The 19,154-nt window shown below is 44.0% G+C and overlaps 1 protein-coding gene and 1 long non-coding RNA gene across 3 annotated transcripts in view; both read left to right on the forward strand.

The window, feature by feature from the left end:
* FYN (FYN proto-oncogene, Src family tyrosine kinase) overlaps positions 1 to 19,154 on the forward strand; it is a 205,159-nt gene that overhangs the window by 151,446 nt on the left and 34,559 nt on the right. Inside the window, exons 4-8 of the mRNA XM_082475311.1 lie at positions 2,378 to 2,635; positions 6,169 to 6,265; positions 12,876 to 12,974; positions 15,714 to 15,817; positions 16,798 to 16,947. Of these exons, the coding sequence (XP_082331437.1) occupies positions 2,389 to 2,635; positions 6,169 to 6,265; positions 12,876 to 12,974; positions 15,714 to 15,817; positions 16,798 to 16,947 (697 nt within the window). The 5' untranslated portion in view covers positions 2,378 to 2,388. The remainder of the gene's footprint in view (positions 1 to 2,377; positions 2,636 to 6,168; positions 6,266 to 12,875; positions 12,975 to 15,713; positions 15,818 to 16,797; positions 16,948 to 19,154) is intronic.
* The window catches only part of LOC309667183, a 238,789-nt gene that overhangs the window by 41,095 nt on the left and 178,540 nt on the right, over positions 1 to 19,154 (forward strand). The window lies entirely within an intron of this gene.

Consider the following 19,154-nt stretch of genomic DNA (forward strand, 5'->3'; position numbering starts at 1 on the left):
CAAATATGTCCCTCGGTCATAGACAGCGAAGTCACCCCCAGCTGAGAACCACTGACGTAAATGATGTGATTCTGTGATTCAGGTCTCACATCCTCTAACTAAAGCAGATCAGTGAAATCCCTGAAAAGAGTACCTGGGGCAAGCAGTGTCTTCTGTTGGCCTTTGTAGACGCTCAGGACAGTGTTCCGCCAGGGAAGAGTTAATGTAAAGTGAGCAAGATATTTACCAGTCTTATTATGAAGCGACACCAACAACAAATGATGAAACTCCTTCAGTCAGTCATGCCTTGGAGATATGTTGCATTTCCTATTGGAAACTTGTTAAAATCATATTCATTTACCGTAAGTTAGAGAGCCTGTTGGACACAGTACACTGTAAGTTAATCTGGAATGATTTACGCGTAAATGTGTTCCAGATTTGGTGAGCTCAGCTCAAGCAGCAGGCGGCTCGTTTCCAAACATTTCCATTCTCAGCTAACGACATTAAATTCAGTAAGTATTTATTGAAACATGTAATGTGAGAGGGCTTTAAACAGTCTGATATTGCTTCCATGACCCCGGCCAGCAGGAAAGCAGTGCTCTGAACAGTACCTCCCGAGAGTCTCCGTATCTGATGTGGCACCCCCATTTTGGTTTGCAAGATATATAGAGAAACTGGCTCTTTTCATTTCCCTTCACCGCCTCAAGTCCCTTCCCATCCTGTACCAGCTGTGTTCTCCCCAGTGAATACATGTAATTACACATGATGTCATGTATTTCTTATTTGGTTCTTTGGTCCCAAATGGGCCACTTTTCAGAATTTTGGCAGGGACATCCGTTGCATGTCCTACCTCCCTGCTGTCAGCTGGACGGTATTATAGGACATTGCAGTCCAAAGTGGGGTCATTTAACCAACTCACCTTCCATTTTTGAATCTTCTTCACTTCTCACACATGCCAATAGATTCAAAATACAGGGCACACTGCTGATAAAAATTCTTGGAAGAAGAGTTGGCCTTGATGCAGAGAGAAAGAAAGGGTGAAAGAGAAACAGTGGCTAGAGAATCTTCACTCATTCAATTGCTCTTTATTGAGCACCTGCTATGTGCCAGGCATTGGCAATATAGCTATGACAAAAATGGACAGAGCCCTGCTTTCCTGGAACTCGCAGTCTATTGAGCAATGAGACAAGTGGACAGGCCATGTTTTAATATGGCGCGATAGATGCCGTAATGAGGGAAGTCAAGATATCATGGGAGCACTTAGGAAGAGCACCACCCCAGCCTGGGGGATGGCAGGGAAATCAGAGAAGGCTTTGCAGAGGAAGTGGTGTCTTGACTGAGACATGAAGGATATATTGTGTATCAAAGAGGAGGAGGCAAAAAGTGTTCAAAGCCATGTTCCAAAGACAAAAGGTGAGTGGGAAAAATAGAACCTTTGACGAACTGAGAAGTTAGGCAAGTTTGGATAGTAGAGTGTGAGACAGGAAGATTGAAAAGTGAGCAAAGAGGAGCCACTAAGGATGTGCTTCAGGATTCTGACTTGAACACCTTGGTGGTGCCATTTACTGAGATCAGTGCAGAAGTAGGTTTGGTTTGAAGGAGCCTGGGGTGACAATGACTCAAGTTTGAATTCACCACTAATTCTAGAACATGGGAATGAGTTTTTAAATGTTTCTGAAAGATGTCAAAAGCTAATGGAAATTTGAAAAGTTAATTAGCAGGTTTAAATGATTTTGTTACTGTAGGCTATCATGACATCCTGCAAATATACTCAGACCTCTTAGTTTCTGCCAATTGTATTTTTTTCATCCAGTAATTATTTCTTAATTTCGATACTTACCATCATCTTATTGCTTAAAATTTACCAAATGTGTGCCTGAAGAACGGGTACCCAGGAATGAAGAAGTACAGTGAGCTGTTTAGGGGCTGTCTTCTGGCTTTTCCAACACTCCTGCACCCTATTCTTTAGATTTCCTTTGCCATGATGGAAGTTTTAATTCTAATATTGCATACACTCGTTTTTGAAAGCTTACACTACTTTTTAGGGTGACTAGAGAAAAGCACAAGTTAGTATTATTGGACTATCTTTAGGCAGGTGTGTGATATTACAGAAGTGTAAGGGTGCAGACCTCATGCGAGGAAAAATGCTGCATGGTGAACATTGTACTCTGTATTGATCCCATTGCCCGGAGCATATGGGGAACAAATGTGGTTGTCAAGTGAAAGGCACTGACATTGCTTCCAGCCATCAACCATAGCCACTGCTTTTCATGCCCCTCTAGGCCTGAAGTATCCAACAGTGAGCTTTATAAATGATTCCTCTTTAATAGTCAAGCAACCCAGCCACTAGGGAGCATCCAAGTTCATGTGCCTCTTTTTGTTTGTTTGTTTTCAACAGGAATTTAGATAATGGGCTGTGTGCAATGTAAGGATAAAGAAGCAACAAAACTGACGGAGGAGAGGGATGGCAGCCTGAACCAGAGCTCCGGGTACCGCTATGGCACAGACCCCACTCCTCAGCACTACCCCAGCTTCGGCGTGACCTCCATCCCAAACTACAACAACTTCCACGCAGCCGGGGGCCAAGGACTCACCGTCTTTGGGGGTGTGAACTCTTCGTCTCATACTGGGACGTTGCGTACGAGAGGAGGAACAGGTCAGGATTCAGCTGCTCTTAAATCTTTTGGCAATTGAATGTTTGTGCTCCTTTGACTGAGGATTCAACATTTAAGTTTTTAATCACTCTCTGCCTAGCCACTACCAGACAAGGGGCTGTTAAAAATGCTGAAGGTTGGTGGACAAATCTAGATGCTGGCAACAGTGGTGCAGGGGACCCCAGTAGCTGCTCTGTGAGAATCCTGCAAGGGTTACGAGAGACAACCTGCTGCTGAGTCACTTGAGGCCAGTGGCTCTCAACCTTGGCTGGCTGGCTCAGAATAACGAGGCAGCTTTTTCAAAATATAGATGCCTGAGCCCCCATCCCAGGTCTTTTACATCAGAAGTCCCAGGACTGGATCTGAGTATGGAGGTTTTGAGTTCTCCAAATGTGAAAGCACTCCTTCCCCGCATCCCCCGGTTAAGAGCACTTACAGGGTAGTACCTGCCCTTTCAGCTGCCTAACCTCCAGCCTGCCTGTCACTTCCCAGCTGGTGAGGCCATTTGGCCACATTATTTTTTGGCCATTTGTCTTCATTGATTCCTTCTCTGATGCTCCCATCATCTTCTATATGGCAGAGTTTATCAGCCCTCAAGTATTTTCATGTATCTTTTGTATTTTAAAATCAAATCTTATGTATCCTTAAGGAATGTTCTCATATTTCTTTTAGATTTCTTTCTCTTTCCCTAGGCTGTGTTTCACTGCCATGTGCATTTGCTGACTTAGCTAATAACTTTGTAAAATATCTGGCCTACGTTCTCAGACATATGTTTTCTGAAATATTTGTAAGTTATCTCATGCATCCTTAGTCTTCCAAAGCCTCTCCCAGTATGTGAACCGTGGTAACTAGATATTTGACATTATATGTTCCAAAATTGTTTTGTTTATTACAAAAGTTTTTTAAAATATACACCAACCATTATGCTGTCAGCTCATCTGGGAGCAGATGTCTTAAATAACAACCATTGTGCCTTTTTACCTGGGGAGTTGGCACTACCGAGGCTTCAGCAGATGTTTTCTTCCCTCTCCACCCAACAGAACAGTATAGTTATATCAAGGGGACCTGACCCAGAGCTTTGGGCAATTAGCTACTTCTGTTCTGCCAACACTTCACACTCTGCTCAGTAGAAAAAATATTTTATGTTCACCCTTATGTTATGGTGAATCTAGCTTTTCCTTTAAAGCAGGCCTTGCATGGGTGACTGAAGGCTGGGCACACGTACTCCTCCTTCCAGCCTTCCTGGGAGGCACCTGGAATGGAGGGCGGAAGGAAAGAGGCCGTCAGGCAGTCTAGGGACGTCTGTCTCTGGATGATGCTGGAGGAAAAAAGGAGCCAGAAATGCCCCCAGCACACGTGCCCTTTGCCTGCTGGGAGAAGACAAGTGCTTTGCCAGCCGGACTCTGAATTCTGCTGACACAGGCACTGACCTTGTGCATTCACTCGTGAATGCTGGATATGAATCCTGTGTCTGCAGGTATCATTCATAAAGTCACTAGAGAGGGCTCCTTGCCTTGAACGTGTGGGTCTGTAACACCGTCAGGGACAGTGTTAGTGTAAGAGGGCATCCGATCCCTTATGAGATGTGAAAGTTAAAACAATACTCGCACATGTTGGTGGATTTTTCTGCCTGAATTATTTGGCTTTATCATATATGCATGTCTTTCTCCTCAACGCTGCTTTCAGTGCTTTAAGGCCAGGAACAGTGTCCGTGCATCCCTGTGACCTCCTTTGACTCTTCCCTCCGTCCCTAGAAGTTAAAAACACCCAGTGAGTGATGCAGGGAGACAGTGGGCAAGTGGAAGTATCGTCCTCCTGTGCCTTGTCTTCCACACGGTGGAGCTTAGGATTGTTTTAAAATTCTGAACTGAAGGGAATCTGTTAACAGAGTGTTAAATGAGCATAGGCATGGCCTTACAGGCTCCCACTCTGTTTTAAGCCAGTCTCCTTTCTAATTGTTCAAAGAAATCTTTCAAACATTTTGCATTTTGTCAAATGAGCCCTGCTGCTTTGCATGGTCCGACCTTCTGCGTGCCATCCCTCCCGCAGGAAGTCCCACTTGGGATGGGGTGGACGGTCAAGCCCCCTCTCCCCCTCCAGTTCTTGAGTAGTCCCCAGGCACATCTGTTCCCTTGCAACTACCAACACAGCAAAACGGCAGCTTGGTGAAATAAAGAACCCATGGTGTGCGTTCTTCAGGCCACATTAGGCACTTTGGGGTGTGTGGAAATCAAAATGAGAATCCAGAGAGCAGAGAAATGGGATGTATTTGTTATCAGTTGCTGCATAACAAATTATCACAAAACTTCGCAGCTTTAAAAGGATGCACGTTTACTATCCCAGTTTCTGTGGGTCAGAAATCTAGCAACACCTCAGCCAGGGCCTCTATTTCAGAGTCTCTCACAGGCTGCAGTCAAGATGTGTTGGCTGGGCTGTGGTCCTCTCGCCGTCCACCTGAGAAGGGTCTGCTGCTGCCAAGTTCACGGCATGTTGGCAGGACCCACCTCCTCGTTGGCTGTTGGCCAGAGGCCACCCTCATTTCTTTGTCGTGTGGGCCTCGCCAGCATGGCAGTTTGCTTCATCAGAGTGATCAAGCCAAAGCGGCAATCCAGAGAGTCTGCTCGGAAGACAGAAGTCACCGTCTTTTGAAGTTGAGACGTAGTCATTCATGGGACATCCCATCACCTTTGCCGTGTTCTGTTGGTTAGAAGCAAGTCATTGGGTTCAGCCACACTCAAAGGGAGGGGGTTGCACAAGGGCCTGAATACCAGGAGGTGAAAATCCCTGAGGGCTGTCTTAGGACTTCCTCCACATAGTAGGCAGAGTTCTAGGCCAAATGCAACACTGGACGTTCTTCAGTGTTGATGGCAAACCGCTGCAAGGCAGGAAAGGCCTCTGTGGCGCGTCAGCCAGGTGAGGAAGAGGGAGGACAAGTCACGCGGGGAGGGGTGAGTCCATGGTGGAAGGAGAGCCAGAGAGAGGGAGTTCTGATGGCCTTGGCAGGTGCCAAGGGCAAGACATCCTCTGATGGGGTGAACATGTACGGAGAGGGTCTTCTCAGTGCCCGGGCTGCAGAAGGAGTTTCCTGTTACATTCTGTGTCCTGTTATGCCGAGGGAAAGCGTAGTCTGTTTTACCCAGACCTGATGCGGGCTCCTGCACGGAGGAGAACGTGTGGGGTAAAGAGCGTCTGTAATTGCTGCAGAGCTCTGCAAATCTGAAGTATAATGTTGCTGCTGCCCCTTGGTTGTGGCCGTGATATCAATATCCATCTCTTCCCAAGGACTCATTCCAAGTGTACAGAGAGAAATCCTTCAACTCTGGGTTTTAGTTGGATCAAATAATGCCTCTCCTACAAAGATCAAGGCATAAATTCAGCTTGTGACTCTAGTTTCACACAATTACAACACTGCATCATGTTATCAGTACTGATTAGATGTAAATTTTGAGAATGAGGTTTTAGTGAAGGTTTAATTTCTTGGAATTAATTTCCCCTGGTGTAATAATCTCTCCCGTTTTGATTTTGTGTTTGTCAGGAGTGACCCTGTTTGTGGCCCTTTACGATTATGAAGCACGGACGGAAGATGACCTGAGTTTTCACAAAGGAGAAAAATTTCAAATATTGAACAGCTCGTAAGTTTGGAGAGGGAGAGGGAAGCGTGCATGCCTTTCAGACTGGGCAACAATTCTCGTGTTAGCAGTCTGCACCTTTTCAGATCTCTGAAATGCTAAGAGAACACTTGCTCATCAATTCATTAATTCTCAGCAACTTAACTTGAGGAAAGAAGAGCTGATGAACCAGTGCGGTATTTTATGGCGCTGTATGTCCAGGGAGCTTTTTGGAAGATATCATAGAAGCGGAGTCGATGGTTTTGGTTTTGGTTTAAAGGTTGTAAAAGCACCAGCCTCGCCCTCTACAAATCTAGTTTCAGATGATTGGCAGGAGGCTGGCCTATCCACATTAGCCTCTCTTTGCCCGGAGATTTTCTTCAAATTTCACATGTTGCCCTAGCCTCCCGTAAGGCTGGCAACAAGTTCCATTTTCAAAACTGCTAAATATTCCCATTGGTGAAGCCTGTGGAGGCAATTTTCCATAATGAAAATTTGCAAGTGACTGAAATCTTTGTAAGATGGAAGGAGAAGTGATTTTGCCCACTCGAGAATGACTACAAGCATGCCTTTTCAATGTGGCCAGTAGAAACAGCAGTTAAGCCGGCAATGGGGAAATGTCAAGGGTGAGAATCACTCGTTTTTCAAATCCTCCATTTAATACTTCCTTTAGGGAGAGTAAACATGGGTCAGATTTCCCTACAGCTTTTAAATATTATATCTGTTAGGTTAAGGCAGTGTGCACAGATGGGGGCCCTCCAGAAAAATCCAGGCTCCAAAGAAAATGGTGGTGTCCCATGTGTGCAAGTCAGGCCCTCTCCCCAACACCTCAGGTTTCCCTCGTGAGCGCCCCCCAGTGGCTGGGAAAGAATCCCACTTGGAGGCTGAGGGCCCACCAGGAAGTTCTGCAGTGCTGCTAGCTAGGTCTGGTTACTCTGCCCTCTGCTCTCTGAGCAAACTGGATTTCATGGTGGTGGAAGGGCCCGAAGTCTGGCTCTTCAGCTTTTCCAAGGGCAGGTGGGAGGCAGCCCTGCTCACCCCACCCATCCCAGGAAAGAGGAGTGGTCCTTGTAACAGGGAACTGCCTCAGGCCCTGAAAACTGCCTCCTTGTAAAACCCACCCCTTCCCTAGGACGCCCCCACCTCTCAGGACTGCCTTTCCAGGGCAAGAATGGAATTCCTCCCGTCATAGGCCAGTGACTCTTCCAGACATCAGAAGGCACTGTCTCCGTAGTTACAGGGTTATTTTTAAATATATTATTGTCATCATGAATAGGGGGGTGGGTGGGATTTTTTTAACTTTTTATTTAAATGCATTTGGTCACGTGCACGGATCAAAAGTGTGCAGGGTGGTTGGTGCTCGCACAGTAAGACCGCTCAACTTAACAGTTAAAGTGGTACATTTATGTTATACGTATTTTACCACAGTTTTTCAAAAGTGTACCATTTGCGGAATTTACACAAACCCAACATGCCTGTGCAACACGTACCCAGATCAAAAAGAACATTACCTGCCCCCCATGAGCCCTCCTCCTGTAGCCAAAGGAATTTTTTTAAGCATAGTAAAGAGCTGCCATTTATTGAAGGCTCCTTATGTGCCAGCCATGTGCTAAGCTGCAAAGGTTCTCATTTGCTCTCCACAGCAACTGTCTGAGGTGTGTCTCAGAGTCATCTTTTGACATAGGAGGAGCCAGAGGCTCAGGTTAGGGAGCTCCCCGGGTGCACGGCGCTAGCAGGTGGCAAAGCCAAGGGTGAGATGCGGGGATGGCATCCCGAGTGAAGTGTCAGGTTCAGTGTTGGAAGGGCCCACATCAGAGGGGACTGAACTATTGGAGTTACATGAAGGTTTGAAGGGAAATGGGGGAGGGGGTTTGGCTTTGCTCTCTTCTGATTTATGATTCCTTATTGTTAACTTGATGCTCAGATGAATGCTCCTTGTCAGAGTCTATTAACTTTGAATTCTGAAATACACCCTCCTTCCCCTCCCAGTTTTATGCAGTATTTCCTAAATGCCAAGGTTGGTTAGAACTTTTCAATCAATTTGTAACTTCTAAAAGGTAAGAATTAAGGAATAGTAGGAGGTACCATACACAGCTTTTCTTAGGTTTTCTCTACATTGCACATGGATTTACATGTTGGCTTGCAGGGCACTTGGAAAGCCAGTCCTCGCCCAAACCAAATTTGTGACTTCTTCCTTTGTTCATCTGGATAGGATCTAGAGTGGCTTCCAATTGGAATTTTGGAGAAACATTCGAGGAAGATCCGACCTGCCTCAATCTATATTTCATGATTTGTATGCATGGCCATTAATGTTTACAGAAGGCTTTTGAACCTCTGACCCTGTTCTCTTAGAAGACAATATTACAAAGGCTTTTTATCCCTTTAATGTTATTCCTTCTTGCAAGTGGAATTTCTCATCCTACGTGCCATTTAAATGCCCTTTTTCAAGGTTATGGCGTGGAAATAAGGTTTTCGTAACAAACACAATATCCTGAAGTCAAGGGTAATAACAGGGAAGAGAAAATCATGAAGGGAAAAACAAAGCCGTAGTACAGAACCAGATGGCATGTGTCTCCTTCCCCCTGCCCGTGCCTCTCCCAGCCCCTGGCTCTCATCCCTTGAAAGAGAGGGAGGGACAGGGCTGTGTTCTCCCTGGGGCAGCTGCCACACCTCCTGGTGTGGGTCCTCCTGCTCCCTTCCCTGTCAAGAGGCAGGAACTGGAGGCCACAGGGCTGGCTTTTGTGTTTCACAGTGCAGCATAAACCATGTGATATGCATGTGTGCCCATGCCCGGAGCCGACGGCACCGCTTCCCACCATGGGGATGGGAGGTCCTTCATTGACCTGGTGTAGGGGCTCAGTGTAGGGAATTTGGACATTATTAAACTCGACCCATTTTGAATATGTGAATTCATCTGTTTTATTCCCTATTTTCACATTTCATGACTAGCGATGTACCACCTAGAAACAGCAACTCTGAAATATAGTAAACATTTTACACAGCATGGAGTAGTGCCCATTGCCTAGGGTAGTGACTCCTTTAAAGTTCTTTTCATTGGGATAAGAAGAAATCTGGTTTAGAGCCCATCTAAACATTTGACAAAATTGTTATGGATATGCCCTATGAGAGGAAGATGGGCAGTGACCAAATTTAGAAAGAATCCAGCATTTATAATAATGCTCCACAGCTCCATAGATCAAGGCTGACTTCTGTTTGCAAATGTCACTTCCTGGCTCCATCAGGGCTCCAGACTCCCAGCTCCTGGGGCCACAAGCCATCTCTGAGCAACTTTGGGGATTGGGAAGAGGCTCTTTTACTAAGTGTTTACATTAGAGCCACAGGGGAAGCTGTTATGGAAACTTAAAAGCTCTTCTAAACCAGAGGCAGGGCTTAAATCACATATTTGAATCAGAGCAAGATAACAGTTGAAGAAAAATCTCACCAACTCTGAATTAATGAAATAGCTGGACTGTACGAACTGTTTCAAGGAATGCAGCTTTAATAATACTAATTACTCCTAGTAACTCAAGTAAGGAAAGAAAAAGTAGCACAGTAAAGATCCTATTTTCCTAAATCAAGGTGAATAAATTGTATAGAATATATTATTTATTTGTAGGTGAATTGGGCTCCTAGTGTATTAAACAAATGATTTATTCATTTGATTAAAAGGTTTTTTTGATGTCTTGAGTCTGTACCAGCCTGTCTGGACACAACATGTGAGTTTTACTACATAATACATTGTGTCCTTGTCACCTCATAGCTCCTTTGATGGAGAAAGTGACCCTGGATGGCCTCAAAAAAGAGAAAAGGATTTTATCTTTCTCAGTTTCTCATGAGTAACTGAAAACCCTTGTGAGATTAATGGAGTCACTTAAGAGAAAATCATGAATTCCTGATACAGGACTTTAGAACAATCTGATAGTTGGATTCTAATCTGTGCTAAACTATTTAGGTGGCAAGACCAAAATGAGATAGTTAATGCTGGATTTGAAATGGAAATAACTTGATTAATACCACGTCACCTGAATAAGACTGGGCTGTCACAATCTGCAACAAAGTGCATTGGCTTCCTGCCCCAGACGACATTTCCGTGTACCCCCAAATTGATAGGTGACTTTTTTTTTTTAATTTAAATCAATTAGAACTAACTCAGTGAAGGTTATCTTGCAGTTAAAAATGTAAGCCTCTGCTGCAAGTACTTAATATTTTCCTCACTGAGAGATTTCCCAGGTGTGTGTGTGTGTGTGTGTGTGTGTGTGTGTGTGTGAGTGTGTGAGAGAGAGAGAGAGAGAGAGAGAGAGAGAGAGGGAGGGAGGGAGAGAGAAAAGAAAAAGGCTGGAGGTGATCGGTATGGTTATTTTTTATGATGAAATGTCTCCATCTAGTGGAATTTCAGAGCAGTAAAAATGTCACCACATTAAAATGAAGATAATGGCTTGAAAGCAATTTCCTTAAACGCATGCAGTGTTAAAGAAAAAAGCAAACTTCCACATATGTTCTTAGATAATATAACTGCATGTATTTCTTTTGGAGGATGTAGAAATGAACCCAATACAAACTGTTTAAATGTTAGCATTTTTAATTTCATGATTTGAACCTAAAAGGCAGAGGGATGAGATAGGGGAGCAACTCAGGGTAGATTCCACGCAGCCGGATGGATCTAGTTCTTAAGTTGGGGGGTGGGTTCACAGGTGTTCATCTGTACATACGGTCTTTGGTACGTATAAATTATTTCATAATAAAAATCTGGACATAAACTAAATTTAAGGTTATTAATAAAAGACTTTCTGGGGAAAATCATCTCCCTCTTTTGATTGATTTGTTTAAATTTAATAGGGTAACAAAAGAAAGACTGAAAAACCAACTGACACATAAGTGTTTTAAAGCCTTTGCCAGCACCCTGTCTCCTGAGCTATTCTGTGCTACTCGTGCCACCTGACGCTTTCCCGCAACTGCACCTGTAGCGCATGTGGGCTGGTCCGCATGTGTCTGTCGCCGTGTTAAATCCTATGTGGAGTCGTTGCTCATCGTCACCTCGCTCAGAGTCAGTCTTTAGAGGATGGGTCACTGGAGTAAGGCTTGCATTTAATATGGAGGCTGGTTATCTTCTACCTAATTGCATCAGTCTGGGGAGGAACATTTCTCTTCTCTGTCTGAGGGCTTAGACACACAGCCCAGTGAAAAAGTGAACTAAAAAAACAACAACAACAAAACAGCTTGGGATTTCTCTTGCTGCCTTCAAGGACCAAAAAAGGAAGGCGAGAAGGTGCTGGGCTTCTGGTGATCAGAAGTCTAGGAGGTCTCCATCTACTCAGGGGCAGTGCCTCCTCCCTTCCCCCCTGCGCTCCTGACCGCAGGCCGGTGGGGGGTTCTGCAACGCTGTCAGGGTCAGAGCTACAGCCCCACACACATGCTAACCGTTGTTGATGAGAAGAGGCACGCATTCCTCCCCTGCTCTCTGTCACATGCAGCTATGTGAGTCTGAGCATATGAAATCTAACCGTTTAATCTACTCATCTGTTGCAAGCTGAGAGTGGTATTATAACCCCCCTTTCACATCCTTCTGCCCACAGCGCTGAGATGAGCCCATGCTGTTGCTGGAACACTGGGCTACACAGAGTGGTGGGACTAAGGCTCTCGTCCCCTTAGCGAGTTTTTGTTCTCTGCCTGCACTTGCACGCACACAGCTACACCCACCCTTCCTCTCCTACCCTTCAGACTCAGGGCAGCGCTGTCAATACTTGATGAAATAACCTCAGGGAGAAAATGGCTGAGCAAGGCGTAACCTATTGTAGGCTTTATTCTTCTACCCATTTTCTTGAGGGCAAACAAGGCAGGTATTCGAAACGCCTTCATCTCTTAACGGGCCTCCTAACAGGCTTCCTTTCTCAGGTGATCTGCAACTATAATGTCTGTCTGCTGTCCGTCTTTCTGTCTGTCTCTCTCTCTCTCTGCCTCCCTCCCTCCCTTTTTTTTCTTTCCTTCTTTCTTTCGAATCATTTAATGGCTGGCAAAATAATGCAAAAGCCAGTGGCTTGCATCTCTCCAGAGGTACCAGGATGTTGGTTGCCTCGGGACAGGGGATGAAATAGAGACCGTTAGCCAGATTAGCAGTGCATGCTTTATTTTTTTTCTCCAGCTTTATTGAGATATAATTGGAAATATGCTTTGTATAAGTTTAAGGTGTACAGTGTGATGGATTGGCACGTATGTTGTGAAATGTTTACTACAAGAAGGTTAGTTAACACATCCTTCACCTCACATAATTACAGTTTTGTTGTTGTTACAATGTTTTTCTTAAGTAGTCGGGGTGCTGAGTTCCCTTCCCCTCTATCTAAGTTGGAGACACTTACCAAGCAAAATGCCCTCTCCCCCACCAGAGCCCCCTCATGGCCAGGGTCCTACATTCTGAATTCATAACTAAGGCAAGAGATGAGAGACAAAACTGGCTTCCTCTCCCCACTGACACAGATTGTAACCATTTGACCCTCACAGAAGGCTGTGTCGGAGTTTGGAGAAATCTGGTAGTAGAATGACTAGGAGATAGTCCTATGCTCTTACAACACAGAGTCTGTGACTGCAAAACATTGAGATGGTTGACGTTTTCACTTCCTTTTCTCTTTTTTCCCTGCAGGGAAGGAGATTGGTGGGAAGCACGCTCCTTGACAACTGGAGAGACTGGTTACATTCCCAGCAATTATGTGGCTCCAGTTGACTCCATCCAGGCAGAAGAGTATGTTTTGTTGTGTTCACTTAACTACTTGCTTTTGAAAGTTAGTTGCCCTGATAAGTGCCATTAACATTGTGCAAGTGGGAGAAGTAGTTCACTAGAGCGATTAAGGGGTGAGAGGATGTGGCAGTGCTTGTCTCCCAGGCTCTATGCCATGGTTTTTGCCACATCTGCATAATACTTGTACCCTTATTAATATTTTTCTTAAAGCCTGCTCACTTTTAAAAAACATTTATTTTGAGAAGAAACTTTATATTAGTACCTTAAATGAAAACCCAATATTACTTGCCGTAGATAGAAATAACCATAAGAATGCGATGAAATTCTAGCTAGAGCATGTATTATTGGCAACCCAAGGATTTAAGCCTGCAGTCTGCTGAAGAAAAGAGGGGAGGGGTGGGAAGAAGGGAGGGATGGGGAGAGAGAGAGAGAAAGGGGAGGGTGTAAGTAATTGTTAAAGATCACTTTGAGCTTTTTCTCCTCGATGTAATCAGAAATGTTAGTGGGGTGCTGAAAAGACATACCGTCCACACCGCAGGTAGGAGTAACTCACATGCAGTGTATCCTACCACTCGGGAAATCCTGTGGTGATGCATGTCAAATGGTCCTTTCCTTTGATGTGGGGTCTCGGGTGGTTTCTTTCATAGCAGGTAGTGACTAATAGCCCAAGGATTTCACTGATGGCAGTTTCGGAAGGTGGTCGATAGGCTGAGGGAATTCTAGAAGGAACAGCCATGGTTCCTCCTCCTGGCCTGTGGGGATTCACGGGCACTTCCAAAGTGGAGAACTGTCAGAATGGCTCCTGTGGCGGCCCTAACCTCTGAACCGAGGGGAAAAGAGGTGGAACAGGATCTCCCGAACATGAGACCCGGGCCTTCCCCCCGACACCCTGGGGACCTGCCTCTCCTGCTCGGTGGGGCAGGCCTGACTTACCAGAAAGGTAGTTGAGAAAAGTCAGCCACGCAGCCCAAGCTTTGGCTCTGATATTTAATATGCCCTGGGTTTGTTTAACCGCTGCAGGGAGGATTAGACTCCACACCCCAGCCAGATCCCCAATGGGATTGCTCTCTTGTCTTTAATTCCCCTGTATTTCCTCTAGGAAGATCTGTTTTGTTTCCCACTCTCAAATACTCAGTGGTTCTGAGCTCCTTTTTTCCCTCAGTGAGTGTGTTTCATCATCAGTGAATAAAGGAATCCGTATTGAATCTTTTTTTTAGGGCAGATTTGCAAACATCTTTGTGTTCTTTCAGAATAAAAGGTACCACCAAAATGCAGCATTACTTTGACTTAACTGGGATCCTACCCACAATATATTTAAGTTACATTTATAATGGTCAGGTTTTTTAAGTACTTTGTTTTTAAAGAATAAAATAGCATTTTAAAAATAATACCTATGGTTTTACATATGCAATTAATTACCATTATCTTAAAATACGATTGTGTTAGTACACTCCACTGTTCCAGTGGTTCTCTTTTCATCACTGTTCCTATTTACACTGCATTTTAATTGGGTTATTGATACAAACCCGGAAAGTCATTTCTCACAAATAATTGGTGTAATTCCCTTTATACCACCTAGCACTAGGTTAGGATTGCTGCAATCTTGTGCCTTTAAAAGTCACTGAGGAGCTGGCATGCAGTGTCTTTTCTTATCTTCAGGGAAGCTCTTTCATTCACAAAAGAATTTGATAGTGAACACATAATAGCTATGCACAAGTATAATGAATTGAAATTTCATTTTAGAAACTGGATCCTTTCACAGTCAAATATTCTAAAAATTGTTCCTGTGCACAGATTTCGATGGAATGCTACCAAGTTCTCCCTGGGGCTCTTGGAGCACCTGCTGCTCGCTCAGCACCTGGTGCAGAAACGTTACCCAAGTGCCAGGCAGTGCTTAGGGTTGGAGGGTGCAGGGGGAGGTGAAGATGAATAAGGAAGGTCGGCAGGTGATGTGCTGTGATGCCTCCTAAAGTGGCACGGGAGTGTCATTACAGGGAGAGTATGAACACGTCTGTGACACTGAGTGTTTTTAAGGACTTGCTGGTTGACCGTACGCAGTAACCTGGCCCTGCAGCTGTGCCAGAGCTCACGTGCGGCAGGTCACAGCCCCGCCATGCAGCAGATGCCTTTTATCCATCCAAGTCCTCGCCCCTGCTGGACGGGAAGAAAAGAGAAACAGGCATCCAGGGACAGCAGTCATCTCAAATTAGGCGTAGTCTTGACCATTTTCTTTCAGAGTTCCTGTAAGTAGGAAGTTACTGAAAATACCGTGTCTTTGTTCTCTGTCCCTTCTGACTGACATTTTTTCAATGCTTGATTAATGATCTTTATAGACACTAAGACTGTGTTTTGTTATTTCCCGAGGGTTGTAATTATGCTCAGAAATCCAGGGTCTTGTAGAGGTGCGTGGGAAGGGTCTCCTGCAGTTGCCATTTCAAAACAAGGTCTTGGGTTTCTCTTTTTGTGCATGTGGGTGGCGCTTTTAACACAAACCCACCAGTTCCTGTCATCTCTGGAGGGAAGAAAAATAACCTGCAATTCCAATCTGATCGTTTTTCAGGAGTGAAGGAGATGGATTAGGGATGGAATCAGGAATAGATTGAAAGGGAATCAGATGAGGCTAGGGAACACTACACAGGGTGAGGCTCAGGCTGGAATCGGAGGTGAGGAGGGTTCACGGGCAGAGGACCTGATGCTGTTCCATTGTTATAAAGCATTTCCTTCCCTTGATCTCATTTAAAGGTGGTACTTTGGAAAACTTGGCCGAAAAGATGCTGAGCGACAGCTTTTGTCCTTTGGAAACCCAAGAGGTACCTTTCTTATCCGTGAGAGTGAAACCACCAAAGGTAAGATAACGAGTTGAAGAAGTTGGCTTGTCATTCAAACCTGTGGATTAGTCAGAGGGGATGAAAGGCTTATCTCTAATGTACAAGGGTTTTTAAATGGCACATATCCTCCCCGCCTTGTGAGCACAGTCCTATATTCAGTTTCCCCTCCAGGCTCTAGAACTGCAGACAGTTCCAAAAGGACTACAGAAGCTCAAAATCAAGACCTTCCCCCCGGAAACAGGGGCTGGGACCGCTTCTCTCCTCCAGGCATGCAAGATCATAGAATCTTCAGAAGTCCTTTAGAATTAGGATTTTCTGAAACTCTTAGTTCCTCAGGCGCCAATCACACAGGTTGTTTTTTGCATTTCTTTTGTTTTTTCCACAACCGAGGACTTCTTTTCCTCCATCTGCTGGCCTTCTCATTATGTAACAACTCATTAGAACCCAATAGAGGAGCTGGGCCAAAGAAAAAGAGCAGTGGCCTTCTAGCTTGATATACCAGACACTCGTTATCTGCTACTGTGAAAAGTGTTCTGAAGCAAGAATTGGAAGCTCAGTTCTAGAGAAACAGTCCTTAGATTTCTTCAGTACACGCCACCCCTGCCTCTGTGATGCCCTGTGGGTAACGGAGACTAGGGCAGCAATCTCAGCCATGAGCATCTGTGCTTCTCTTCATCTTGCCCGGGGGGAGTTGGGTCTATGCCATGTTCACCAGCACAAGTGTACTGAATAGAGTATCACAGGAAAAAATCCTGAGAGCTTTCATTCTCAAGGGTAGAATCATTTTATTGCTAATATCTTCTGGCATTTGCAGGAAAAGGGTGTTTTCTTTCTATGTTACTGAGTGGAAGTGTGTGTGTGTGTGTGTGTGTGTGTGTGTGTGTGTGTGTGTGTCTCCTCTTGATAATTATTAATCAGAATACTCAAGTAAATGAGACCCAAAAAACAAATTGGTACTCAAAATGATTGGAGCTGCTAATGCTTTGCACATTTCCCAGGTGCCTATTCACTTTCTATCCGTGACTGGGATGATATGAAAGGAGACCATGTCAAACATTATAAAATTCGCAAACTTGACAACGGTGGATACTATATTACCACCCGGGCCCAGTTTGAAACACTTCAGCAGCTTGTACAACATTACTCAGGTAACCTGAATTCTAACTGGCTGCTAATCATTTGGATGCTGGAGGGTGTGGGTGGGCATAGAGCGGGAAAGGGGAAAGAGGTACAACAAATATATACAAAGGCACTAGGAAAATATTTTTCTTTGCTAGCCCCTCAAGGTGGGGCTTGGCCGAATAGGTTCTATCACTGTTTTTTCCTCCATAGTTATTATTAGTTCCATATGTTTGTCAAAAGATTATACCATTCAAGTTCCCCAAGTAGAAAGCAATAGGTTAAATTTTAAAAGCTGTTTGTTTTTTTGTCTTCATCTTGAAATCCTTGGAAGTTATCTCTTCCTGTTCCCCTGCAGAATATAATTCAGGAGCTGTGAAAGGAAGAGGGTGTGGCGTCCGGGGGAACACTTACACGGGGCCTCCTAGAGGGTGTGCTGTGTTTCTACCATTACTTTACACTCAGCGCTGTAGCGGGAATGGCTGCACATGCATTTCATTGTCATGGCTAGATGACTTTCGCAATCCATTTATCATGTTCTCCTTCCCCACCAGTACTTCCACTTCCTAACTAGACTTAGACGTATATGATCCACAGCTCCTAAATCTGTTACAGCTATTGTATTAAATTAAACTTCTAAACAGTAGATCAGTCTCTGTCCTAACACCCAGACATCACCACTGGTCTGTTGTTCCTAGAAACATACAATTATTAGGTATTTAGGTGTGTGATTTGTACATTTTATTAAAGAAGGTGGTTTTATGTGCAGTTGTTAGAATGATTGCTTTCTTTCCTAGATTAGCAAGTCGATCCCACTATATCAATATATACACACCAATAGATAGGGATATGCATGTACAGATAGAGACCTATAGCCCATTAAACCCAATAGTTTTTTGTGTGATCCATATATACATTTTATATTATTCTTCAGGACAATGACAAGACTCCAAAATAGTACATGGCTTGACTTCAACTCTTGCTCTATGCTCATTCATTTAAAAATATGTGTGTATAATTTTTTAGCACCAAAAAAAAGCAGTTTTTTGAAAATGGCAATAAGAAATGTCTATCTATTGATCCTGGGCAGTAATGAACAAATGAAAACATTAATAACACTTGAAGTACTTGTTGATTAGGGCAGGGGGTATCTTTTGTTTATGCGGATTCTAATGAAATACTTGGGAGAAATGGAGCAGAATATCTCCCTGCGTGTAAGTGATATATTCAAAATGCCTGCATGTTGTAAGGATTTTTCAAATGCCTAAATATATTTCATTACAGCCAAACATCAGCTGGATCCCCGGGGTTTGGATCATTTGAAAATATTGTGTTAGAAAGGGCACCTTAATAACATCATAAAGCTGGAAGGAGAGAAGGGATATGAAGAGCAATAGACATTTTTTAATCTCAAAAAAAAACCCATCTCGAGACGGATTTGTTTTTATATTGGCTTTTCCTCCTCCCTCTTTCTCTCCCTCACACAATAAAATGCCTTTGAAATATTGACACATAAATAATTTCCTGCCTAAATGTCTCAGAACCTGATTCTATCAAAAAAGAAAGGAACTTGCAGCTGGTTCCTGGAGAAAAGGCCGCAACACTACATTTTATTTCCCTGGATTTGAGGGGCCTCTGGTGGGGTACGGCTGGTGGTGCTCTGTCCGCCTCAAGCCAGGCACTCTGCAGCTTTTGTTACTGCCCTGATTCCTTATCCATTGTCACCTTTCTCACCTGACTGATGTTTAACTGGGCATTTAGACAATTTTCCCTTACCACTGCTAGGTTCTAAAAGGCTTTTTCTTTAAAGACAGAGAGACGAAAAGGGAAAAAATCTTCCAAATAACCTATAAGTGATAATGACTTTTTCCCTTCCTCTTTTTCATAGGAAATAGAGTTCTCTCGCATCCTTGAGTTTCTGCAAATTTTAGTTTCCATTCTTTCTCCTTTCAAACCAGACTCCTAAATTATACATCGGAGACTGTTATAAAGATTTTTTTAAGGGAAAATAATCAAAAAAGCAAGAGTATCTGACTGGTAGAATAGAGTCAGTTCAAACTGCCAAGGAAATCACTAGAGAAATATGACCTCTTTTTTCCTTGCCAGGTATAATCTTCAGCCTTACTAGTTTATAACAATCTAATGTTCTGTACAAGAATCCTGTACTGAAGTTACAATTTTAAGTATATTCATAGCAAAGAGAATCCCCAAACCCTAGATATTAGACGGGGTCAAA

This window comes from Balaenoptera physalus (assembly GCF_965194825.1).
Source record: "Balaenoptera physalus genome assembly, chromosome: 9".
In the NCBI taxonomy this organism is placed as follows: Eukaryota; Metazoa; Chordata; class Mammalia; order Artiodactyla; family Balaenopteridae; genus Balaenoptera; species Balaenoptera physalus.